Below are 27,145 nucleotides of genomic sequence, written 5' to 3' on the forward strand. Positions count from 1 at the left end.
GCCTGCAAAATACTCTGTGTGAACTAGATTGCTCTATTGATTTTTAAAATGTTGTATTTTAGCTTCCTGTGGAATTAATTTCTCTAGTGGCACTTGTCAAAACTAGTAAGGGACACAGAAAATGTAAAGCCTTGTGATACATAAAAGGTGTTCTGAAAACACTCCTTGACTAGTAATTTGAGCACATTAAGGACAAAGGCACGCGATTCGTTTATGTGAGGATTTGCCACATCTATTCTCATGCAGCAAATCCTCGGCGAAATACGGTACAAGCAAAGTTAATGAGATTTAAAAAAAAAATCTCATCGGCACATTGCAGATATTTTTTCCTGCTTGTAAATTGACCTGCGGCGCGTATTTTAAGATCCGCCACATTGCGTTTCCGCTTGCGAATTGTGTATGAATAGTTTTTTTAAAAAAACGCACCAAAATCCGCAGCATAAATACGCACCTGTTTCCGTATCAAAATTTAAAAACCACACCTTTAAAACGCATCAAACGCAAAAATGTATAAGGCGTTGTTTACATCTGCGTTGGAGTCTCCGTTTGAATCCCCTATCACAGATTGAGTCAAATTTGACAGGAAAAAGGGCGTACATTTCAGCGGAATCCGACTAACCCCATTACCAGTTAATGGGGTGCGACGAGTGCCGTTGGTATTCGTTGTGCGACTCATCTGGCACAGTAATGTGGCTTCTGCTATAAATAAGAGCTGACGCAAATGTGAACAGAGCCTAAAATCCCTTTGTGCTTTAGACTGCAGGTATACAGAAACTAAGCATCAGAGATTAAAACCCAACCTGTCAAATCTTTGTTTTGGAAGGCTTTCTGGCTGTCTGTATAGACATTGAATTGTTAGCAGAACTTGGGGAAATTGGTGGGGATTCGCTAAAGACGATTGTTAATATCTATGGCCAGCCGAAGCCAATCTTTATAAAGGTGACCTAAAGAAGCTTAAAGCTCTCTGCGGCGTCATTCACTGGAGAACCGTATTATTTTCTATAACGTTGTGGTCGCCACACACACACAGCACGCTTTTTATACCTTTTGTGAAATACTAAGAAGTAAAATAAAAATCTAATCTACTGTCATTTTATTGGTAGGTAATGTACTACTTAGCCGGAGTGTGAACGTTTTCCTTCCTGTTTTTATTACTCTTATATATAGTGTTGTTATGGCAACTTGGCTTACAATTGCCATGCTGAGACATTGTCAGCAATGGGGAAAAAAATAAAGATAGAAATAGGTTTTAATATGGAGAAGAATAATTATCAGCGTTGTATGCATAAGGAAAAGTGCCACTAAAATCTCCTTATATTTATTACATTGTGACGTTCTGACTCCCTTTTTATGCTGCATGGCAGAAATCCATTTCTTAGAACAAGAATTTTTTTTATAGTATAGTACAATGTATCATATGATGCCTGGCTTTTATGTTCATTGTTTTACTTGTAGAACTGAATGAGAACAAATCTACAAAAGCTCATGTGACAGTGGTGCATTAAAGGGGTATTCCCATCTTAGGCTTCTTTCACACTACCTTTAGGCTACACTCACACGATGGAAAAAAAAAATGTCCATTAAAAACTGATCAACTGTCCGTTTTTCATGGCCATTTTGCATCAGTGTGTCTCCAAATTTTCATCCATTTCCACTCCGTCTGTCCATTTTTAATGACCGTTTGTCATCTGTTTCCCATCCGTTTTTAATGGCCGTTAAAAAAAAAAAAAAAAAAAAAAAAAAAGGATTTCATTTGTCATGGTTTTGTTTTGTTTTTTTTTGTCCCAACCCCCTGAAAACACCACAGTGCCCATGTAGATAGTGCTGCAATGTCCCTGTAGATAGTGCCACAGTGCCCACTGCAGATAATGCGGACAAGGTGACAGTGCCCACTATGGTGACAGTGCCCACTATGGTGACAGTGCCCACTATGGTGACAGTGCCCACTATGGTGACAGTGCCCACATAGTGCCAGTGCCCATTGTAGATAGTGCTGCAGTGCCCATGTAGATAGCGCCACAGAGCCCACGTAGTGCCGCAGTGCCCATCTAGATAGCGCCACAGTGTCCCCTGTAGATAGCGACACTAGCTCACTGTAGGAGCGGAGTCCCTCTGGCCGGGGATTCCGCCCATAGAGGAGCCCCTGATATCTCTGTCCATATATGGACAGTGACGTCAGGAGAGCGGAATCCCCTGCCAGAGTGGGCCGGGGATTTCGCTCCAGTAGTAACCCCTTGACGTCACTGTCCATATATGTATAGTGACGCCGGGAGTTTCTCCAGGAGTGGAATCCCTTGCGAGAGCAGGGTCTGGAAGCCGGGGATTCCGCTCCTACAGGGAGCTACAATGGTGCGATCTACGGGGGATGGGGGGTGTGCTATCTTCAGGCAGGGGGTGCTATCTACAAGACGAGTTCCCAGCCAGAGATCTTGCGATGCTCTGGCCGGGGATTCCATTGTTGAAAGCCTGACATCACTGTCCTTGTATGGACAGTAATGTCAAGGGCTTCCGTGGGCTCAGAGCTCACAGTAGCGCTGTGTGCGGTGAGACCTCGGCCAGGATCAGTCTTTACCGGCTGTTGCAAGGATTGCTTCCTGAAAAACGGCCGGTAAAAACGGATCCATTGACTTCTATGGGAGCTGTCTGTCTGTGAAAACGGTCAAAAATAGGACGTCCTATTTTTTGACGGCCAATATTCACGGGCCGTTAAAAAAAAAATAAAAAAAAATAAATAAAAAAACGCCCATGTGAATACACCCATAGAACTTCATTATTCTGAAAACGGCCGTGTAACGGTTGTTAAAAAAACATCTGTTACAAGTCATGTGAATGAAGCCTTCGTATAAGTTTACCTCTCTTCCGTCAGAGGAAGAGAGGATCGAAAGAAGCAACGGTTCTGTTAGAATTACCATTGACTTCAATGGTAATTCTTTGTCTCCGTTCGCTAGGTTTGTTTTTTTTTTTGTTTTTTTTGTTCACTGAAACAAAAGTTCTGCAGACTGCACTTTTGCTTCCGTCCAAAAAATGGGAACCTAGCGAACGAACACAAACGGAAAGCAACTGAAACCGAAGAATTACTATCAAAATCAATGGTATTTCTAATGGAACGTTGCTTTCCGTTTTAATCTTTCGATCCTCTCTCCCTCTGATGGAAAAGAGGTAAACGTTATTAACGGAAGTATGAATTTAGGAATTACCTGGATTTTTGCATTGATTACTAATAAAATGTGGTCTGATTATTATCCAAGTCACAATTCTAGACAAACAATCTAACTAAACTAATAACGCACAAACCGTTTTAATGGCTTTTATTGGGAACATTGAGTAAACATCATGCCACAGCATCCCGATAGAGTTCAGGTTAGGATTCCGATTTGGCCATTCTAAAACACAAATTTTCTTCTTTATTAACCATTCTTTAGTTGATTTTGCTTCTTTTTTTTTTTGGGGGGGATAATTTGTCTCTTCAGCTTGAGGCCATTGTTCCCTCCAATGATTGCAAGGCGTCCAGGCCCTGAGGCAGCAAAGCATCCCTTAAACCATGATGCTCCCTCCAGCATGCTGCACAGTTGGGATGGGGTGTCGGAGTACAGTGTTCTTTTTCCTCCAAGCAGAGCGTTATGCATTTGTGCTAAAAACTTCCACTTTTGTCTCATCTGTCCATTGAACGTTTTCCTAGAAGCATTGTGGAACATTCAGGTGGTCTCCGGCAAACTTGAGATGGGACGCAATGTTTTTTTTTTTTTGGGACAGCAGCAGCTTCCTTCATGATGTTGTTTTTCATGGACACCATCTGCTCAGTGTTTTTCTAAGGGCTCATGCACACTTCCGTTGGCCGTCGTACGGCTGCTAACGACTGATCCGTGAAACACTGACCGCACACGGTTGGATTCCGTGTGCAGTCTGTTGTTCCAATGGACCAAATGAATGAAATGGCCGAAACTGTTCCATCAAAAACAGACAGGAGTATACTCTCCGTCATGTTGGAGGGGTTGTGGTCTGATAGGTAGCTATATGCATGTGTGGTGGACTTGCACTCTGGTATTCAGTTTTTGGAAAGCAACTTTTACACTTATCTCTTCTATTGTACAGTTCACTGTGTCCCCATCCCCTGCCCTTGCACTATGCTTTATTGGACTTGCTGACATCCCTGCAGATCTTCGGTGTATTGTTGGCCATGTCATACTGGCCGCTAGATTATTGATAGCGAAGTCCTGGAAATCCCATGATCCGCTTACGCTAACAATTTGATTGTTATGGAGAAGATGGTATCTGTACGCCTGAATACCTTTTAACAGATTTCGAGTGCATTGGGCTTTATGGTCTGAATATAGATTGTCCGGAACCCCACCCCCCTCGTAACATAAGTCCTGGTGTCTACGGGTGGTACTATTGTGGTTACATGTTCATTTTTAATCCTTTAACCCCTTCAGGACACAGCCTGTTTTGGCCTTCAGGACGAAGCCGATTTTTCAAATCTGACATGTCCCTTTATGTGGTAATAACTCCGGAATGCTTTTGCCTATCCAAGTGATTCTGAGATTTTTTTCTCGTGACATAGTGTACTTTATGTTAGGGAAAAAATTTGGTCGATAAATTCAATATTTATTTGTAAAAAACACCAAGATTTAGAGAAAATTAGCAAAAATTAGCATTTTTCTAAATTTAAATGTATCTGCTTGGAAAACAGATAGTAATACCACACAAAATACTTACTAGTTTATATTTCCCATAGGTCTACTTTATGTTTGCATCGTTTTTTGGACATTCTTTTATTTTTCTAGGACGTTACAAGACTTAGAACTTTAGCAGCAGTTTCTCATATTTTCAAGAACATTTCAAAAGCCTATTTTTTCAGGGACCAGTTCAGTTCTGAAGTGGCTTTGAGGGCCCTATATATTAGAAAGTTCCCATAAATCACCCCATTTTGAAAACTGCACCCCTCAAAGTATTCAAAACAGCATTCAGAAAGTGTTTTAACGCGTTAGGTGTTTCACAGGAATTAAAGCAAAGTAAAGGTGAAATTTACAAATTTCATTTTTTTTTTTTCGAAAATTCATTTGTAATACATTTTTTCTGTACCACAGAAGGTCTTACCAGAGAAATGCAACTTAATATTTATTGCCCAGATTCTGCAGTTTTTAGAAATATCCCACATGTGGCCCTAGTGCGGTAATGTACTGAAACACAGGCCTCCGAAGCAAAGGAGCACCTAGTGGATTTTGGGGCCTCCTTTTTTTAGAATATATTTTAGGCAACATGTCAGGTTTGAAGAGGTTTTGTGGTGCCAAAACAGTGGAAACCCCCCAAAAGTGACCCCATTTTAGAAACTATACCCCTCAAGGAATTTATCTAGGGGTATAGTTAGGATTTTGAAACCACAGTTTTTTTGCTAAATATATTTGAATTAGGTGAAGATTAAAATCTGCTTTTTTTTGTGAAAAAACGTAGACATTTTTAATTTTTGCAAGGAATAAAGTAGAAAAAACACCCCAAAATATGTAAAGCAATTTCTTCCGATTATAGCAATACCCCATATGTGGTAATAAACTGCTGTTTGGACTAGGGATGCACGGTGCATCGAAACTTCGATACTGTTTCGATACTGTGCATCCCTAAACGGTTCGATACCGCTATTTCCTGTATTTCGATACTTGGCTGCGCAGCCGCACAGCTCAGTATAGTAATACATGAATGTATGGGAGCGCGGCTGCGGCTGTGTAATTCAGCCACAGCCCTGCTCCTGAGTCATGATAAGTTTGCGGGGTCAGGATGATGCGATGCGGCCAGCGCTGCAATAATGAGCGGCGGCACTGGAGACAGAACATGGCGGGCACACTACAAAACACCCCCATGTTCTGTCCTCAGTGCCTGAACTGCCGCTCATTAGTGCAGCGCCGGCCGCATCACCTCATGCTGACCGCGCACTTCCTGTCAGGAGCGGGGCAATGGCTGTATTACACAGCCGCAGCCCCGCTCTATAACGGCGGAGATCAGAGAAACCTCTCATCTCCGCCGTTATTCCCCTGAATGCTGCGATCACAGCTGACTGCAGCATTCAGGAGAAAATGAGCAGGGGGGATGCCCCTGGATCGCGTCACAGGGAATTCCTGTGACGCGATCGAGGGCCATACCATATATGGGCAGGCAGCCCAGGGTCTATTGACGGACCCCAGGGATGTCTTACCATATTTCATGTTGTTAGGACATACCCAAGTATGTCCTAACAACTGCCTGTGTGCTATCTGTCCACAGGGTAATGTACTGGCACATATCTGATATATGTCAGTACATTAAAGTTTAAAAATAAAGTAAAAACAGTATTGTTAAAATTTAAAAAAAATACACATACACCTTTTTTACAATAAACATTAAAATATTCACACATTCAGTAATGCATCGCACAACATTTTTTTTGCATCATTTATGATGTGTACGCTGTAAAAAAATGAAATAAACACGGCTTTCACTTATTAATGTGAGGCACGAGGTGCGATGAATTTAACCTCCATGTTCCTCGCATTAATAGTAATTAACCACATCATGTACCTCATCATGTACCTCGCATTATGACTGAGAAACATGATGGGATTAATTACTATTAATGTGAGGCGCGTTCAAAATTAATCACACGTCGCGCCTCACATCAGAAAACGGAAGAAATTTTTTTTTTTATTACTGTTGCCAAAAGTATCGAAATTGGTATCGAAATCGCAATACTAAACGAAGTATCGGTATCGAAGTCCAAATTCTGGTATCGTGACATCCCTAGTTTGGACCCACAGCTGGCCTCCGAAGAGAAGGAGCACCATTTGGATTTTGGATTTCTGATTTTGCTGAAATAGTTTTCAGTGCCGTGTCGCGTTTTGCAATGCACTGGAGGGATGAAAATCATGGAAACCCCCCAATAATGACCCCATTTTGGAAACTACACCCCTCAAGGAATTTTTTCTAGGGGTAAAGTTAGCATTTTGACCCCACAGTTGTTTTGCTGAATTCATTGGAATTAGTCTGTAAAGGTAAAAATCTACTTTTTTTCTGTAAGAACGTAGACCTTTTTAATTTTTACAAGTAATAAAGGAGAAAAAGCACCACAGCATTTGTAAAGCAATTTCTCCTGATTACGTAAATACCCCATATGTGGTAATAAACTGCTGTTTGGACCCACACCGGGGCTTAGAAGGGAAGGAGCGCTATTTGACTTTTGGAGCTCAAATTTAGCTGGAATAGTTTTTGGGTGTCATGTCGAATTTGCAAAGCCACTGAGAGACCGAAACAGTGGAAGCCCCCCAAAAGTAACCCCATTTGGGAAACTACACCACTTAAGGAATCTTTCTAGGGGTATAGTGAGCATTTAGGTCCCACAAATCTTTTGCAGAATTTATTAGAATTAGGCCGTGAAAATTAATATCAACATTATTTCCACTAAAATGTTGATTTTTTTTTTTTCAATTTCACAAAGGATAAAGGAGAAAATGCACCCCAACATTTTTAAAGCAATTTCTCCCGAGTACGGCTATACCCCACATGTGGTCATAAATGGGTTTTTCATTAGAAAGTAATTAACACTTTCCGAACTGAACCATGTTTTTATTTTTCGTTTTTCCTCCCCGCTTTCCGAGAGCCACAACTTTTTTATTTTTCTGTCAATAGAGTGGTGTGAGGGCTTATTTTTTGCGGGACGAGCTGTAGTTTTTATTGGTACCATTTTTTGGTACATAAGACTTTTTGAGCACTTTTTATTACATTTTTTGTTAGAACGAAGGTCACCAAAAAACTGTTTAAAATTCTTTATTTTTGACGGCGTTCACCTTGCGAGTTCGATAATGGTATATTGTAATAGCTTGGACTTTTACGGACGCAGCGATACCAATTTTGTGTTTTTTTTTTTTTGTTTTTTTTACATTACTTTAGAGAAAAAAATGTGAAAAGGGTTTCTTTTTGGACTTTAAATATTTATTTAATTTTTTCCACTAATAATAACTATTTACTTTTTGTTTTTACACATTTTATTAGTCCCCCTAGGAGACTTGAACCAGCAATCGTTAGATCACTGGTAGAATACACTGCAATACTAATGTATTGCAATATATTGTCATTTTTACAGGCTCCTGTAACAGCGTGTTCGCTGTTTCTGTCCGTTAGTCCCAGGTATATTATTGTAATACACAGCTGACACCGGCAGCGTATGGCGAGGGCTCAGCGCGTGGGACGCTCCATATATCACCCCCCCACACCACGACATGCTATTAAGTCATGGTGCGCGAAGGGTTTAATGCGCAGCGGATGGTGCAGAGTGAAAATTGCAATTTTCCACTGATGTGCCATTTTAGTGCACTATGTGTTGTGCCCAGTTTGTGCCACAAATACCTCATAAAATTTTAACCGGGTTCTCCCGGGTATGGCGATGCCATATCGGTGGACGTAAACGGCTGTTTTGGCACGCTGTAGGGCTCAGGGAGGGACGCCATTTGGCTTTTGGAGCGCAGATTTTGCTTGGTAGTAGCTCTGGCGTTTTGCTGGTATTTCAGTTTATAATGTGGGGGCAAATGTAGACTGGGCAGAGTACATCAGGGGCATAATAAGAGGGTATAATAATGCGGTAAATAAATAATAATCCGCAGATATGTGGCTTTTTGTGGCACTTATAAATGGCGCCTGATCTTATCCGCTTTTGGAACACTGCACATTTTGCATCGCCATATTCTGGGAGCCAGAAGTTTTTTTTATTTTTTCACCACCAGAGCCGTGTGAGGGCTTATTCTTTGCGGGACAATCTGTAGATTTCATTGGTACCATTTTGGGGTACATGCCATTTTTTTTATCACTTTTTTTATTCCATTTTTCGGCAAGCCAGGTGACCAAAAACCATCAATTCTGACAATGATTTTTATTTATTTTTTACAGCGTTCACCCTGGGCTATAAATGACCATTATATTTTATTCTGCGGGTCGGTACGATTACGGCGATACCATATGTATATAGTCTTTTTTATGTTTTGCAGCGTTTGCGCAATAAAGTAACTTCTTTAGAAAATAATCTATTTTTTGTGTCACCATATTCTGAGAGCCATAAGTTTTTTTTATTTTTCAGTCAAAAAAGCTGTGTAAGGGCTTGTTTTTTGCGGGACGGGTTGTAGTTTGTATCGGTACTATTTTGGCGTACATGCAACTTTTTGATCACTTTTTATTGTATATTTTGGGAGGAGTGGTGACCAAAAAATAGTGATTCTGGCATTGTTTTTCGTTTTATTTTTTTTGCGGTGTTCACCGTGCGGGAAAAATAATATTATAGTTTTATAGTTGGGGTCGTTACGAACGCGGGGATACCAAATATGTGTACTTTTTTTTACGTGTTCATTTTTTTTCCTATAATAAAAGACTTATTATAGGAAAAAAAGCAGTTCTTGTTTATATCACTTATAACTTTTATTTTTACACTTTTTTTGAAAACATATTTATTCTTTTTTTTACTTTTTTCACTTGTCCCACTAGGGGACACTTAGACTTGCAGCTCTGATCGCTGCTGGAATACATTACACTACACACGTAGTGTAATGCATTCAAACTGTCATTCTGACGTAACCGTCACACTGACAGGAAGCCTACGACGACCACCCTCAAGGTGGTCCTCATAGGCTTCTGTACATGGCAGCCCGGAAGCCATTGTCTGGCGTCCGGTTGCCATGGGTACCATCGCCAGCCCCCGTGATTTCACATGGGGGCTGCCGATCGGCACTAAACACCTTAATTATGGCGTTCAAAATCGAACGCCGCAATTAAGGGGTTAACTGCCGAGATCAGCGGCGATGGGCCGCTGATCGGCAACGGGAAATGCAGGGCACCACTCTGCACAGTTAACCGCCGCTGCGGTGTAGCGCCGCGCGGCGGTTAACAGTCAGAGCACAGACGTTATTTCACGTCAAGGCGCGCGAAGTGACTGCTCACATTGACGTGCATTAATGTCAAGGTTGCGGGAAGGGCTTAATTTGAATTTCTGTATATTTGGATAGTCCTGTATACTTTTTCATGGGGTCTTGTTGTAACCTTTTGTTAGCTTGTGGGAAGGGGCTGCAGTCTCTGCATGGGTGGGCATACTTTCTGGTGCGGGATTTACTTGTCTTTAAAACAGGTAATAAGTTGGTTTTCTTTAGATTTATTATTTTACAGCTGAAAAATTTGGTTATGTCTGTTTGAGATCTCTGATGTACTTGTACTATAATCCAGCATGATTGTACGTTAACTTGATGACAATGTCTGGAATTGTTAATATTGGAGTGGATTATGGAGTGTACGTGTTCTTCTTCTTTTCTTCTTGTTATATTGAAAAGGTAATAAAAATGTAAATAAAAAAAAAAACGGACAGGAGTAGGACCTGTTCTATTTTTGTTGGAACGGCCACACGGTTCCATTAGAACAACTGAAGTGTGCATGGACCCATATAAATCAATGTGTCCTTGTGCTGTCCGTTAAAAAAATGGATAGCACACTGAATAAAATAACTGAAGTGGGCATGAGGCCTTATAGTGGACTCATGAACAGAAGTATTTGCAGCTTGTAGAGTCCCCAGTAGGTCTTTTGCAGTTACCCTTGCCTTCTTTCTCGCCTTTTTCAAGATTGTCCGTTGTGCTTTTGCAGTGATCTTAAGAGAACAGATTAAGCTTTAGCAATGCTTTTGCTGCCTTTTCCAGCTTCATGCGTCTCTATAACACATCTTCTGAGGTCTTTAAAAAGTTGTTTGCCTCCAGGCATGGTTCACGCTAACCAATCTTTCTTCAGAATAACAGAATTGTTAATAACCAGGCTTTGCTTGCCTTTAGTTAATGGGCAAAGCACCTGTGAAACCCACACTTTCAATCTCATCTCGTTAATGGAAACACCTCATGCCAATGAGCTCTTGGCAATGTCATTAACACAGAAGTTCACTTACCATTTTCTTCCTGAACTGTGGATGTTTACTCGATGTTCCCAATAAGACATGAACAATGCAATTTTTGTGTGTTAGATTTGGTTAGATTGTATTCGTCTATAATTGTGACTAACCATGAGACCGCTTTTTATTAGTAATCCATTCAAATCTCGAGGTAATTCCGTAGGACTTAATTACTTATTCTTGCAACTTTATATCTACGGGATATGCCATAAATGTGTTATAGGATCTGGTCCAACCTCTGGGGCCCTCACCTATTGGGAAAAAGAAGAGTCCCGTGTCTTTAGTTTGCCAATTTTGTTAAAGTGCTTACCATATGGGATTCCATGGAGAAGTTGCCCCTCTTATGGAATAAGCAACATAGCATTGGCACACGGGTGTCCTAGAAACCCCCCTTTTTTTTTTTTTTTCAATAGATGAGGGTGCCTGAGGTGGGACCAGCGACTATCCTGCATTTTAGATGATTTGCTTATGGATATACCATAAATGTGTAAGATTGGAATAATCTTAGAGATGCCCATATTTAAAGCACTAGGCGCTCACCTACCGTACAGCCCCTGAATTGGAGTTGAGATGTGCTGAATCCCACTTCTAGAGTTTTTCTCAAAAGGATGTGTGGGTCGGTGGTACTTCAGGGGGAGAGGCCTGTAAATTGGTTTCCTCCATTATCACAACCAAACAAGTGGGTACCGTGTAATACATTTCCTCTGCAATGTGTAGACACCAGCAGCTTCTCTTAACAGATGAGTTTCAGGGAGCTGCCTTTGGAAAAGGAATTGTCTTGGCTTGACAGACTCTTAAGTTTTGCAAACCTGATATGTTTTTGTGCTAATATGTAGCAAGTTGCCAGATCATGATGTGTTTTTTTGGCCTTCTTTGAATTTTAGGTTTTAAGGATGAGGGAAGCGTTTCCAGAAACTGACACTCTCAACAAGCCTATAGTCTTTGTAGAGTAATCCGACTATTGACTGTAGTTAAAACATTGGGGGAGATTTATCAAAACTGGTGCAAAGGAAAAGTGGAGTTGTTGCCCATGGCAACCAATCTGGTTGCTACTGTCATTTTCCAAAGTCCCTTTGAAAAATGAGAGGTGCACTCTGGTTGCTTCTCCTTTGCACCAGTTTTGATAAATCTCCCCCAGTGTTTGCAGATTGCTGCAGAATAGTGTCTTATATGACGAAAGATTGGTGCCAGACTGTGGAAACAGTGACTTTATTTAGAGGTTGATGCTCTGGGTTGCTAGCTAACCTGGCCAAGTTATACTTTCGTCTTTTATTAGTAGCTCTTTCTCCTTTAAAACCTGCTGTTGTCTTCTGCATTTCACCCCAGGGGATCTGCTGAATTAATCGTGGAACATGGTTGAGGAGCAGCTCTCGGCGTGATAAGCACAGGGATAAAGGCTTTTACATTTACACATGATTTATTGTGGCTTGCTGTGTAATGTCATTAGTACATTGATAATTATAGGACAGACGGCATTTTATGTTTTTCATCCTGTACGTGGGTAACATTTAAGGATGGCTTTAACAACCGCAAGATGCTAATTTGGTGACAGTTTATGTTTGCATTGTATGTCAGAAGCTATGTTAAATAGAATAAGACTTCCATAAAATATTCCACACAATAGTTGCTTGTTTAGTCCTATATTTTTTAAATATTTTGTAAAACTAAAGAGGTTTTCCCATAGTAAGTATCTCTGATCGGCAGGGGTCCGACTTCCGGGACTCCCACCGATCACGAGAATGGACTAACTTTGTCTTTCCAGAGAGCCCCTATAGTAATGGAGTGGTAGCGCGCATGCTCAACCACTGCTCCAGTCCATTTATATGGGGCAGCCTCATAGATACAATATATTAACCACTAAGCTACACTAGACCACCAGGTCTATTTTTATTAATTCTCAAGCCATCTCGTACCACCCAAAATATTCAGTATTAACCTTTTAACCCCTTCCCGACATTTGATGTATCCATACGCCAAAGTCTGGTAGGGGAAGTATGGAGCGGGCTCACGTAGTGAGCTCGCTCCATATGATGCAGGTGTCGGCTGTTTGTTACAGCCGACACTTCAGAGCAACGAGCGGCATCGCGCTCGAGCACGATCCCGCTAGTTAAACTCGTTAAATGCCGCGGTCAATAGCGACCGCAGCATTAAAATCGTTAGAAAGAGGGGGGCGACCCCCTCTAACAGCTCATCGCGCACCCCGCAACGCAATCGCGGGTGGGAGGCGGGCAATGGTTGCTATGGCTGCCTGGGGGCCTAATGAAGTCCCCCAGGTCCGCCATCTTTGTACACTTAAGGGCTTAATAGTTGCCTGTCAGAATCACTATATACTGCAATACATTAGTATTGCAGTATATCGTGCAAGCGATCTAACGATCGCTGGTTGAAGTCCCCTAGGGGGACTAATAAAAAAAAAAGTAAAAATGAGTTAAAGAGGCTCTGTCACCAGATTTTGCAACCCCTATCTGCTATTGCAGCAGATAGGCGCTGCAATGTAGATTACAGTAACGTTTTTATTTTTAAAAAACGAGCATTTTTGGCCAAGTTATGACCATTTTTGTAGTTATGCAAATGAGGCTTGCAAAAGTACAACTGGGCGTGTTGAAAAGTAAAAGTACAACTGGGCGTGTATTATGTGCGTTCATCGGGGCGTGTTTACTACTTTTACTAGCTGGGCGCTCTGATGAGAAGTATCATCCACTTCTCTTCAGAACGCCCAGCTTCTGGCAGTGCAGACACAGCCGTGTTCTCCAGAGATCACGCTGTGTCACCATTCACAGGTCCTGCATCGTGTCGGCACCAGAGGCTACAGATGATTCTGCAGCAGCATCGGCGTTTGCAGGTAAGTCGATGTAGCTACTTACCTGCAAATGCTGATGCTGCTGCAGAATCAAGTGTAGCCTCTGGTGCCGACACGATGCAGGACCTGTGAGTGACGTCACAGTGCTGCACTGCCAGAAGCTGGGCGTTGTGAAGAGAAGTGGATGACACTTCTATACACAACGCCCAGCTAGTAATAGTAGTAAACACGCCCCGATGTACGCACATAATACACGCCCAGTTGTACTTTTACTTTTCAACACGCCCAGTTGTACTTTTGCAAGCCTCATTTGCATAAATACGAAAATGGTCATAACTTGGCCAAAAATGCTCGTTTTTAAAAAATAAAAACGTTACTGTAATCTACATTGCAGCGCCTATCTGCTGCAATAGCAGATAGGGGCTGCAAAATCTGGTGACAGAGCCTCTTTAAATAAAGGTGTTTTAATGTATTTATTTTTTTTGTGTAAAAAAATAAAAATAAAATAATGAAAAAAAAATAAGTTAAAAAAAAATATTTTCCCCCTAGAGCATAGTAAAAATGTAAACATAATTGGTATCGCTGCATCCGTAAAAGTCTGAACTCTTACAATATATCATTATTTAACCCGCACGGTGAACGCCGTAAAAAAATAAATTTGTAAATGCCAGAATCTCTATTTTTTGGTCCCCTAATCTCCCACAAAAAATGAAATAAAAAGTGATCAAACCGTCACATGTACACCAAAATTGTATTTATTAAAAACTACAGCTTATCCCGCAAAAAATAAGCCCTCATACCACTTAATCGACGGAAAAATAAAAAAGTTATGGCTCTCGGAATTTGGTGACACAAAATACATTTTCTTTTTTACACTTAGGTTTTTACTTGTAAAAGTAGTAAAATATACAAAAAACTATATATATTTGGTATCGCCGTAATCGTATTGACCCACAGAATAAAGTTAACATGTTGTTTTAATTGCACAGGGAATTCCATAAAAACGACAGGCAAAAAAACACGGAGGAATCGCTGTTTTTTTTTTCTTCATTTGCTACCCCACAAATTCTTTTTCTCCCATTTCCTAGTACATTATATGGCAAAATAAATGGTGCTACGAAAAATTACAACTCGTTCCGCAAAAATCCCTCGTAGGACTATATCGACAGAAAAATAAAGACGTTCTGGCTTTTGGAAGGCGGGGAGGAAAAAATGAAAATCTGAAAAAGGGCTGCGGCGAGAAGGGATTCAAGGAACACTAAACATACCAAATGCACAAAAAATAAAAAAAAAGTATCCCAGCAATTCCTCCCCTAATCTCCTCCTCCCCTTTGATCCTATTTTGTCTCATATGCAATTAAAGAGGCTCTGTCACCAGATTATCAAATCCCTATCTCCTATTGCATGTGATCGGCGCTGCAATGTAGATAACAGTAACGTGTTTGTTTGTTTTAAAAACGATCATTTTTGGCAAAGTTATGAGCAATTTTATATTTATGCAAATCAGCCTTTCTTATGGACAACTGGGCGTGTATTGTGTTTTTAGCAACTGGGCGTGTTTACTTGTTTTACTAGCTGGGCGTTGTGAATAGAAGTTTATGACGCTAACCAATCAGTGACCAGTCAACGTCCTACACTCCTCTCCATTCATTTACACAGCAGCATCGCGTTCTTACTAGAACACGATGTGCAGCCACATACACAGACATTAACGTTAATCAAGTGTCCTGATAATGAATATACATGACCTCCAGCCTGGACATCATGTGTATTCAGAATCCTGACACTTCTGAATCTTTTCTGTGAGATTCCAGCAAGCCATGCGTAATCTCGCGAGATTACGAGGTAAACGATATTTTGTTTCCCTTGCTGGAAATCTCCCAGAAAAGATTCAGAAGTGTCAGGATTCTGAATACACATGACGTCCAGGCTGGAGGTCATGTGTATTCATTATCAGGACACTTGTGTATGTGGCTGCACATCGTTCTAGTAAGAACGTGATGCTGCTGTGTAAATGAATGGAGAGGAGTGCATGATGCTGATTGGTCACTGATTCGTCAGCATCATACACTTCTATTCACAACGCCCAGCTAGTAAAACAAGTAAACACGCCCAGATGTTACAAACACAATACACGCCCAGTTGTCCATTAGAAAGGCTCATTTGCATAAATATAAAATTGCTCATAACTTGGCCAAAAATGATAGTTTTAAAAAAATTAAAAAAAAGTTACTGTCCTCTACATTGCCGCGCCGATCACATGCAATAGGAGATAGGGATTTGATAATCTGGTGACAGCCTCTTTAAAGAATTATTCCCTGTTTTCCAGGAGATCGGCCATTCCCCCCTCCTTTAAGCCACTCCTATGCTTCGTTTTAGCGGTTCTTCTTGGTAAAGTGATAACAGAAATTGTGCGGGGTTATGTTGCAAGCTCTTGTCCTCTTGACATTGCTCTAGGTTATGAATGCACTCTTATCTGCAAAAGGGGGACCACAATTTTGTCTTATTGAGGGGCACCGAATTTTTGGGGCATCCCTGATCAGACATGATTGTGGTTGATTGAACCACTATTTTATGTGTATGGCCAGCATTACAGTAATGTATAATGAGAAAGCTGTCCATAAGGGAAGCTGGCCTAGTTCAGACCGTATTTAAGGGGCTTTTTACACTAAAAGTACAGTAACAAATCATTTAACACTCTTGCCAAAGTTCATACCCCCTCCTCTCTCTCCCCAGAGGGGACGGATCTGTTTTTATATAAGGAATACATATACTTTTGTATGCAGTGAGTATTTGTGATTGCCTATAGTATTGCATTATCTTTACTTGCTATATTGCTGTCTCGTGATTTAGACAACGGTCTGAAACAAGCCGTTGTGTATAGTTAATGACTATATCCTCTTAAAGAGAAGACGTGCTTTTATCTTTTTCTCTCAGATGGAAATAGTGGTTGGAGATGCCCCGCCTGTCAAAATGTCTGCGCTCGAGCTCCGAGCACCTACACCTGCTTTTGTGGTATGTTGAAATGTCTTGGATGCACAGTAATTTGTACATAATAGAGACTAATTGTTGGTTAGTGTGGGTTTTTCATTAGTATAAATATTAGTTTTTCTGTTTCATTTTTAAGGTAAAGTCAACAAACCGGAATGGAATAGAAATGAAATTCCCCATAGTTGCGGTGAGCTTTGTGGAAAGAAGCGCTCTGGCCTGGATTGTCCTCATACTTGCAACATGTAAGGCACGGTTAGGACATCTTCTCACTAGTTTCTGTGTAGCAATGGCCTCGCTCTTTCCTGTGATGTGTGAATAAAGCAAAGTGTAGAGGAGAATAGAGCAATGTTTACACAATAAAATAAGCCCGTATTGTTCATAATCATTGATTTTTTTTTTTTTTTTTTTTTTTTTTTGTTAGTCACATTTCCAGTCATAAGAATTAACACAATTGTGGAACACCTTGATAAAGAGAGAGGCAGTTTTGCCCTCCTTAAAAAGTTTTCTCAGTGAGGCTCTATTCACATCTTCCTGCCATAATTACAGACCTCACAGCGGAACCTGACCAACCCCATTTTTAAGTGAATGGTGACCATCGGGCCCTGTTGGTACCCGTCCGGCACTCTGTCAATTTCGTTTTTCTGCTCCTATGACCGAGCAGAATAATGGAATTGACAACACAGGTGCCCTTTAGCTGAGAGCAGCAGACAGGGATCTCCTCACAATGGTCCTCCCAATTTGTCCTTTTCAGCTGAATACTAGGCAATGTATACAGACCCTTTCCCCCGAACTTTGGTTTTAGACCTGGATAGCGATGTTCCTGAAGAACCACTTTAATTTGAAAAGTACTGTCTGCATTCAGTCACACATTTGTAAGGTTGTAGTCTTTTAAGTAGAAGTAAAACGCCACCTTTAACGCCACTTTAAATCTAGATTAGGGAAATGCATCATCAGCCGTACCCTAATATATACCCACTGCCAAAATCACTCCAGCGATGATAATGGAGCAGGACACCTGCACAGAATACATCCCACTGGTGGCTGCCGTCCAGGCCCCTTTAGTAGAATACAATCCCCTAGTGGCTCCTGTCTAGGCCCCTTTAGTAGAATACAACCCACTGGTGGCTGCCATCCAGGGCCCTTTAGTATTTTACAATCCCCTGGTGGCTGCCGTCCTGGCTCCTTTAGTAGAATACAACCCCTAGGTGGCTGCCGTCCTGGCTCCTTTAGTAGAATACAACCCCCTGGTGGCTGCCGTCCAGGTCCCTTTAGTAGAATACAACCCCCTGGTGGCTGCCGTCCAGGTCCCTTTAGTAGAATACAACCCCCTGGTGGCTGCCGTCCAGGCCCCTTTAGTAGAATACAACCCCCTGGTGGCTGCCGTCCAGGCCCCTTTAGTAGAATACAACCCCCTGGTGGCTGCCGTCCAGGTCCCTTTAGTAGAATACAACCCCCTGGTGGCTGCCGTCCAGGCCCCTTTAGTAGAATACAACCCCCTGGTGGCTGCCGTCCTGGCTCCTTTAGTAGAATACAATCCCCTAGAATACATATAGCTGGTGCAGTGACAGAGCAGGTACCATCTCTATACAGCTTCCATTCACCTTGGAACAGATTTATCAATACAGTCTCTAGGACAATGTAATAAGACCTCTATCGTTCGCTACTCATTAAATAATATAGCCTGGTGTCGGAGACACATTTTGTGTCAGTGAAGACCTGTTTTACAAGTGCTCAAACTTTGTAGGAGCTTCACTGGCGAGCGGCGGCCACAGACTTATGACTTCCGATACACTAATACATCTGCCCTCTAGTGTACCAGCGGAAGTGTGCGTTCATGCTATTTACAGAAATTGCGTGTTGTTGTTGTTGGCTATAGATCTCATGCAAAGTTCCTTATGGTGCACTTCCTAACTGCTGCTATGTTGTTTTAGTATCATTACTGCATTTCTTTTATAACCAAGCGTGACTATTATTTTACTTATATCACTTTTCTTCACTTAGCCTGTGTCATCCAGGACCTTGCCCCTCATGTCCTGCCTTTGTGACAAAAACCTGTGAATGTGGAAGAACCAGGTAAGTAATTGTAATATATTAAGCAAAAAAGTTTAATCTTTCTTTTTGGTACCCCTACCCCCCCACCCCCGACTGGTTGTGCATGTGTTTTGTATGTATATACTACCAGACCTGCATGTCTCTTAGGGGCTCCTTCACTCTTGCGTATGAAAATATGGATTAAATACGGATCTTTTTTCACAATTTGCTCAGTTTCTGCTTCCATATTGTATCCGTTTTGTTCCGGGTTTTTTTTTTCAGTCGTATGTTTTTCATTCTTATTTGTTCCTTTTTTTTTTTTTTTTTTTTTAAGGGATTAATAATTTTTTTTTAATCCCTTCTTTTTTTTTTTTTTTTTTGCTGTCTTTTGCTAAAATACAGATGTGTAAAAGACCCTACCGGTACACACACGTGACCTGTGACAACTTTTGTGCAGTTTCTGCTTGTATGCTCTAGTTTTATAGAGTCCATCTTTAAGATTGTATTAATAAATCTACCCCAATATTCTACATTAAAGAGGCTCTGTCACCACATTATAAGTGCCCTATCTTGTACATGATGTGATCGGTGCTGTAATGTAGATTACAGCAGTGTTTTTTATTTAGGAAACTCATTTTTGACGGAGTTATGACCTATATTAGCTTTATGCTAATGAGTTTCTCAATGGAAAACTGGGCGTGTTTTTACTATATGACCAAGTGGGCGTTGTACAGAGGAGTGTATGACGCTGACCAATCAGCGTCATGCACTCCGCTCCATTCATTTACACTGCAGATAGCGATATAGCTATATCGCTATTTGCAGTCACATAAACACACTATAACGCTACTCATGTGTCTTGACAATGAATATACATTACCTCCAGTCAGGACGTGATGTGTATTCATTCTCCTGACCACTTCTGTAGCGTCTGTGTGATTTACAGCACAGCGAGATCTTGCTGTGAATGACCGTTTACAGCGTAATCTCGCGAGACTACGCCTGCTGTGCTGTAAATCAGAGACGCTACACAAGTGGTTTAGGAGAATGAATACATACACATGACGTTCTGGCTGGAGGTAATGTATATTACTATATCGCTATCTGCAGTGTAAATGAATGGAGAGAAGTGTATGACACTGATTGGTCAGCATCATACACTCCTCTGTACAACGCCCACTTGGTCATATAGTAAAACACGCCCAGTTGTCCATTGAGAAACTCATTAGCATAAAGCTAATATAGGTCATAACTCCGTCAAAAATGATAGTTTTTCTAAATAAAAAACACTGCTGTAATCTACGTTACAGCGCCGATCACATCATGTACAATATAGGGCACTTATAATGTGGTGACAGAGCCTCTTTAAGTTACTTCCAACTTTCTTGAAGAGGGGTTGACAGATCACCTTTGCGGGATGGAGTCTTGTCATGGACCAAGTTTTTAAATTTTAAGAATGAAGAAAGTTGATCCAGCGCTGCAGGTATGTGGTTTAAAAAGGAACATATTCCCAATTTTATTGTATCAAAAAAGCTTTAAAATTCGATATCAGGTGCATTTTGGCATCAAGGCAGTAATAGGTGGGTATTTAGCGCCTACGCGTTTCAAGCACGGCAAGTGCTCTTAGTTATGGCATCCATTCACTCATTCACTGAATGGATGCCATGACTAAGAGCACTTGCCATGCTTGAAACGCGTAGGTGCTAAATACCCACCTATTACTGCCTTGATGCCCAAATGCACCTGATATCGAATTTTAAAGCTTTTTTGATACAATAAAATTGGGAATACGTTCCTTTTTAAACCACATACCTGCAGCGCTGAATCAACTTTCTTCATCCTACTATTGTTTGCCGTGGACCGTTGCGGAGATCCGAGCAAGGCAGAGGTGTCAGGCGTTGGACTGGTGAGCTGGAGGTTTCCTCCCCCTATTCTTTTAAATTTTCAGTTGTGTTGAGATTCGAACTGTTTGCTGGCCATGTCTTTGAGTTGATACTACCTTGCTGAAGAAAAGCTTTATCACTCTTTCCTCTGTGGCAAGATTCATTATCATCCTGAAAAAGGACTTTAACACCAAACCTATTCGATGGAATGAGAAAAGTGTCCAAAATCTATATGTACACCTGTGCATTGGCTGTTGAGGTAATGATTGCCACCTCCCCTGGTACTTTACCTGACAGGGGTGTATCATAAAGGAATGGGGAAATGTTTTTTGGTTTTTTTTCCAGACCGTAATCCTAATATGTTTTTATTAGAACGACACCAGAGAGAAGCTCTAGCATCTGGTCAATGCAAATTGCTGATTTATCCCTCAATATCCCTCTCATCCAGTCATCCACACGACATTATGGCTTCTCTTGTCCCTTGTAACCTTGTTTTATTCAGTTTAGTTGTTAGTTCTGGATTTCTACATTTAAATCCTATTTCATTTAGCCAAGTTCTAACAGTTCTGTCACAAACATCAACCCCTGTTTCTTCCCATTTGGTTTTCATTTGTTTTCTTGGAAGTTTTCCATTTTCAAGGCCTATTGCTTGAGTTTTCTCTCCTGACACCTTGACGTCGTCTTTGGTCTACCCGTATGTTTTCCTTTTATAACCTTTCTATGTTATTTATACTTGCACCAAATTTTACACACCGCTAACAGGGAGCAACTAAGATCTTTTGCCACACTGTGTTGGATTTCAATCTTGAAGGAGTTTTATAATCCTAGTTTTAGGCAATGTTTGCTTTCAATTAGCCAAGTCCCACAGCTAGTTCAGGTCTGTAAGTGCTCCCTTTTAGCACCTTCCCGACATGCCATAAATATACGGTGCAGGGTAGGTGATTATGGAGCGGGGTCACGGGCTGAGCCCACTCAAATAGAACGAGCATGTCAGCGGTGTGTAACCTCCAACACGTCAGTGTAACGAGCAGTATGAATCGCTTAAATGCCGCCGTCAAAAGCACCCACGGCATATAAGTGGTTAGAAGCAGGGGAATGGCTTTTTTTTAATTTTTATATAAGGCTTTATCTTTACTTTTACAACCGTACAAACATTACAAGTGTAAACTGTAATAAACATAAGGGCAGTCACACAACCCAGTCATACAACAGACATCCATGCAGTCTACTTGACTCATCCCAATCCCAGACAACAACTCCTGTCAAGGTAAGGATGTGACCGCTGTTTCAGGCGTCTTCAGCCATCTGGCCCAGATTTTCTCAAACTTGTAAGGACCGATCCTATGAATATACAACATTTGGTACAAGGGCACATATTTATTAATAAGCTGGAGCCAATGTGCAATACTCGGGACCACTGTTGCCTTCCACAACATAATGACTTTTCTGGCACAGAACAAAGCAAATCGAAAGTCTTATCATAGTATCCCGGCACCACCTCATTTATGATTCCTAGCAGTCAAACTTGGGGGACAAGAAGCCTAGGAAATTGAAAGTGATCATGAAGGAATGCAGCGACTGCTGACCAAAAGGGCAAAATCTTAGGGCACAGCCACACACAGTGAAGATATGTGCCAACATCAGATTGCCACCTAAAACATGTATCAGAATTGGAGATACCAATTATTTTCAGACGTACTGGAGTATAGTAGACTCTATGCAGAAATCTGGACTGAATGAGGAAATCCCTAGCACTCACAGCTTATGTCAAAGAAGGATAGTTCCACTGCCGCAACTGCTCGCTCAACAGCTCTGGGACATCACCATTCCATCCCAAAAAAGCTCCCAAACGGACGAGGTCTCACAGTTTCCAATAGAGTGTATAATTGATTCAGAGGTTTAGAGAGGTCCAGGGAGCCCAAAAGGTCCTCCAACTTGGAGTAAGAGAGGTAAGGTGTTCAAGGCCAAATTGGGCCACACACGCATACCGCAATTGTAGGTAGTGAAGGAAAAAAATTGTTTTTGGATACATCCTATCTATCCCCAAGATCCGAGAGACACAAATCCAGTATCCGCAAAGTACAGCTTGCCCACAAATTAATTCCGGCCCCCGCCCGAAGTACCGCACCCGGCAAAGACTCAAGATGGGATAAATGAGGGTCGCCCCATAAGGGAGTTTTAGGGGAATATGAGGAGGCATCCGCGTCTGCAAGCAAATCATGCGCAATGTTCCACACTTGGGCAATCGTTTGAAGTGGAAGGGCCACCTATATCTATATAGTAAGTTGGTGAGGCTTTCATATGAGCTCATGGCATTGCCCCTATTAATGTCTTTCCACTACCGGGCACATACCAATTGTTAAGCAATATAGTAGAGGTAGGGTGCTGCCATCCCTCCCAGGGACTTCGACATAGGGGCTGCCCCACCACCCCTGCTATTAAAGCCTCTCTGATTGTGGCTTTGTATGCATCCTATTTAACTAAAGGGTCTGGGAAGTTACTTCCCCAATAATTGTCATGTGCCCTAGAGACCAGTGGCTTTACCACAGGAGAATTTAACCAGGCAGGATGTAGTCTCCAAACCTTTGAGTCAGCGGGAGGGCCTGCCTGAATAATTATACAAAGAGCAGTGTGGTCTGAGATACCCATTAGGGGTAAAAGCTATAGATGTAATTGCGGCAGGAAATCTGGGGAAGCCCAGGCGAGGTCAATCCAAGAGAACGTTTTATGCGACGTGGTATAATAGGTATATTGTCTATCCAGTGGTAATTTCCAACGCCACATGTCAATAAGGTGGAGGGTTAGAGTCCAGGCGTTAAGATGTGCAGAGGCAGAGTCCGGACCACCCGTCCGATCCACAGAGGCATCAGGAACAGCATTAAAGTCTCCTACACAGAGGAGAGGGCACACTGGAAATTGCATAAGTTTACCAGTTACCAACTGTAGTAAATTAAGATCAAGGTGAGGGGGGGGGGACATATAAATTCACGGTATTAAAGGCAAAACCATGTAAAATACAGTGTATTATGATATACCTTCTCAAATGGTCACAGGCAACTTGCAACACCTCGATATGGAGACTTTTGTCTATTTAAAATGGATACACCACGTGAGTAAATGAAATAAGTTGAATGGTATCCCCTGGCAAACCAAGCTCGATTAAGGGAGAAGATCTTCTCCCCGGTCGTGTGTGTTTCCTTTAAGCATATTATGTGCGGGGATTGCTTTTTGCCAGAATCCAGGGCCACTGCTCGTTTAAATTTGGAGTTTATCCCTCGCACATTCCAGCTCAAACTTTAATCGATGCCATAGTATCTTTAGAGGAGACACAGGTGCCCGCAACCATTTGCGACAAGGAACAGAAGGGGGATGAGTCAAGAGCACACAGCTATATACACACACGCACAAAGCAATCGTACAAAAGCTGCAATAATATACAAAAACATTCCCAATTGAAATTGTAAAAAAAAAAGGAAAAACTCAATCTAGCACTTACAACCTCAAAGTGTTTACCTATACCCACTAACTGTTTAACCCAAGAACAGGGGTCACTGTCTAAGCTACTAACAACTAGAAGCAGAGTCCCGAGACCTGACCCTGTAAGGGAAATGTACAAGTAGAACATCAGAATTCTTGACAATCCTGCAGTGTAGAGACATTGCACCAGTCATCTAGAAGGGGAAGCTGCTGGAGACTAATCTGTAGAACTTCTCTTGTCGGGAGGTCCTCCCTGCCAAGTAGGGGGAGGGGGGGGTGCTGTTTCCACCAATGCCAGGGCCTCGTCTGGAGTCATGAATAATCTAGTAGCAGGGCAATCCACAACCCTCAACCTGGCCGGGTACTACATGGCATATTTGTAGCCTTTTCTCTTTCAATCTCTTTTGTGTCTCCATAAATTGGGTACATTGCTTACGTATATTAACCGAGAAGTCCGGATAAAAAGAGAGACACTGCCCAATGAAGAGGATGTCCTCTTTTTTTTCTGATATCTTGAAGAATGGCATCCCTGTTGGGGACGCTGTTTAACATTAGAATTTCAGTAAATCATGCAAGTGATCCAACGATTGCTGGTTCAAGTTCCCGCGGGGGACTAGTAAAAAAAAAAAGTTAAATACACTTAAAGAGGGTCTGTCACCACATAAGTGCCCTATCTCCTACATAAGGAGATGGGCGCTATAATGTAGGTGACAGCAGTGTTTTTTTATTTAGAAAAACTATCTATTTTCACCACATTAGGAGCGATTTTAGCTTTATGCTAATTAGTTTCTTAATGCCCAAGTGGGCGTGTTTTTACTTTAGACCAAGTGGGCGTTGTACAGTGTGTATGACGCTGACCAATCAGCGTCATGCACTTCTCTCCATTCATTTAGTCAGCGCATAGTGACACTGCGTTGTTCACTATGTGCTGTCTTATACTGACATATTAACGTTACTGAAGTGTTTAAACAGTGAATAGATATTCCTTCCAGACAGGACGGGATGTCTATTCACAATCCCGGCACTTCGTTAATGTTTCTGTAGTACTTACAGCAGAGTAAGCGTAATCTCGCGAGATCACACTGTAAATGACAGGTTACAGCGAGATTACGCTTGCTCTGCTGTAAGGACCAGAGAAACGTTACAGAAGTGTCAGGATTGTGAATAGACATCCCGTCCTGTCTGCAAGGAATGTCTATTCACTGTCTAAACACTTCAGTAACGTTAATATGTCAGTATAAGACCGCACATAGTGAACAACGCAGTGTCACTATGCGCTGACTAAATGAATGGAGAGAAGTGCATGACGTTGATTGGTCAGCGTCATACACTCCTCTGTACAATGCCCACTTGGTCTAAAGTAAAAACACGCCCACTGAGGCATTAAGAAACTAATTAGCATAAAGCTAAAATCGCTCCTAACGTGGTAAAAATAGATAGTTTTGCTAAATAAAAAGCACTGCTGTCACCTACATTACAGCGCCGATCTCCTTATGTAGGAGATAGCTAGAAAATGACAGAAAAAGACAACAAAGCGCACAATAGTGCATGAAACTGTGATTTTATAGGTGTGAACAGTGTGCAAGTGGTGCTAACCTGGTGCGGTTATGCTGGGAGCATAACATCCAGTAGAGCAGAATCCAAAAACGGCCTCCACGGTATGTTGGTAGTAGAGTCAGGTTGCAGCCCAGGACCCGGTTTGAGAACTTAGCAAAAAAGTCTCAATGTAGATATGAAGGAATAAAATAAAGAACGGGTGCTTTCCAGGCGCTACCGATCGGAGTGAGCATTTATATGCTACCTGAGGAAGAAACCGGTCCGGTTTCGAAACAGTCCGCTGTTAAACAGTCTACTGTTGTGTTATATACCTGCACTAATAAATCCTTTTAACTACTGATCTCATCTCTATCCTTGAGACAATTGGATTATACTTTCTACGGATGATCACTCCGATCGGTAGCGCCTGGAAAGCACCCGTTCTTTCTTTTATTCCTTCATCTGTAGGAGATAGGGCACTTATAATGTGGTGACAGAGCCTCTTTAAATCAAGTTTAACCCCTTCGCGCTCAGCGACGTAATAATCCATCGCGCTAACTATCGCTAGCGCTCAGCGACGGATTATTACGTCGCGGGGATAACAGCCATTTCGGCCGTCCTCCCGACACATGCAGGAGCTGTGACAGCTGCTGTCTCGTACAGCAGCTGTCACAGCTCCTACAGCGGGGACCGATCGCTGTGTCCCCGCTGATTAACCCCTTAAAAGCCGTGTTCAATAGTGATCACGGCTTTTTAGGGGTTAAGCTACAATCGCCAGCCTGCTACGCGATAGCGGCTGGCGATGGTGGCTATGGCAACCGGACACCAAACAATGGCGTCCGGCTCTGCCATCGACGGAAGCCTAGTGGGTCCTGACAAAGTCAGGACCCACTATGCTTGCTGTCAGTGAGTAGCTGACAGTTCTAATACACTGCACTACGCATGTAGTGCGGTGTATTAGAATAGCGATCAGGGCCTCCTGCCCTCAAGTCCCCTAATGGGACAAAGTAATAGAGTTAAAAAAAAGATGTGTAAAAATAAGAAAATAAAAGTTTTAAAAGTAAAAATCCCCCCTTTATAATAAACTATACATAATTGGTATCGCCGCGTCCGTAACGGCCTGAACTACAAAATTATTTCGTTATTTATCCCGCGCGATGAACGCCGTAAAAGAAAATAATAATAAACCGTACCACAATAACAATTGTTTGGTCACTTCACCTCCCAAAAAATGGAATAAAAAGAGATCAAAAAGTCGCATCTACCTAAAAATGGTACTGATCGAAACTACAGTTCGTTACACAAAAAATAAGTCCTCGCACGGCTTTATTGATGGAAAAATAAAAATGTTCTGGCTCTTAGAATAAGGTAACACAAAAAGTGAATGATTTATTACAAAAAGTATTTTATTGTGCAAACGCCATAAGACATAAAAAAAACCTATAAACATATGGTATCGCCGTAATCGTATCGCCCCGCAGAATAAAGTGAATG

At 41.7% G+C, this 27,145-nt stretch overlaps 1 protein-coding gene across 2 annotated transcripts in view; it reads left to right on the forward strand.

Moving 5' to 3' along the window:
- NFX1 (nuclear transcription factor, X-box binding 1) overlaps positions 1-27,145 on the forward strand; it is a 153,020-nt gene that overhangs the window by 58,323 nt on the left and 67,552 nt on the right. For both annotated transcript variants that reach the window (XM_075826794.1, XM_075826795.1), the window contains exons 4-6: positions 16,671-16,748; positions 16,861-16,966; positions 18,726-18,797. In XM_075826794.1, the coding sequence (XP_075682909.1) occupies positions 16,671-16,748; positions 16,861-16,966; positions 18,726-18,797 (256 nt within the window). The remainder of the gene's footprint in view (positions 1-16,670; positions 16,749-16,860; positions 16,967-18,725; positions 18,798-27,145) is intronic.

The sequence above is a fragment of the Rhinoderma darwinii genome, chromosome 5 (genome assembly GCF_050947455.1).
Source record: "Rhinoderma darwinii isolate aRhiDar2 chromosome 5, aRhiDar2.hap1, whole genome shotgun sequence".
NCBI classification, from domain to species: Eukaryota; Metazoa; Chordata; class Amphibia; order Anura; family Rhinodermatidae; genus Rhinoderma; species Rhinoderma darwinii.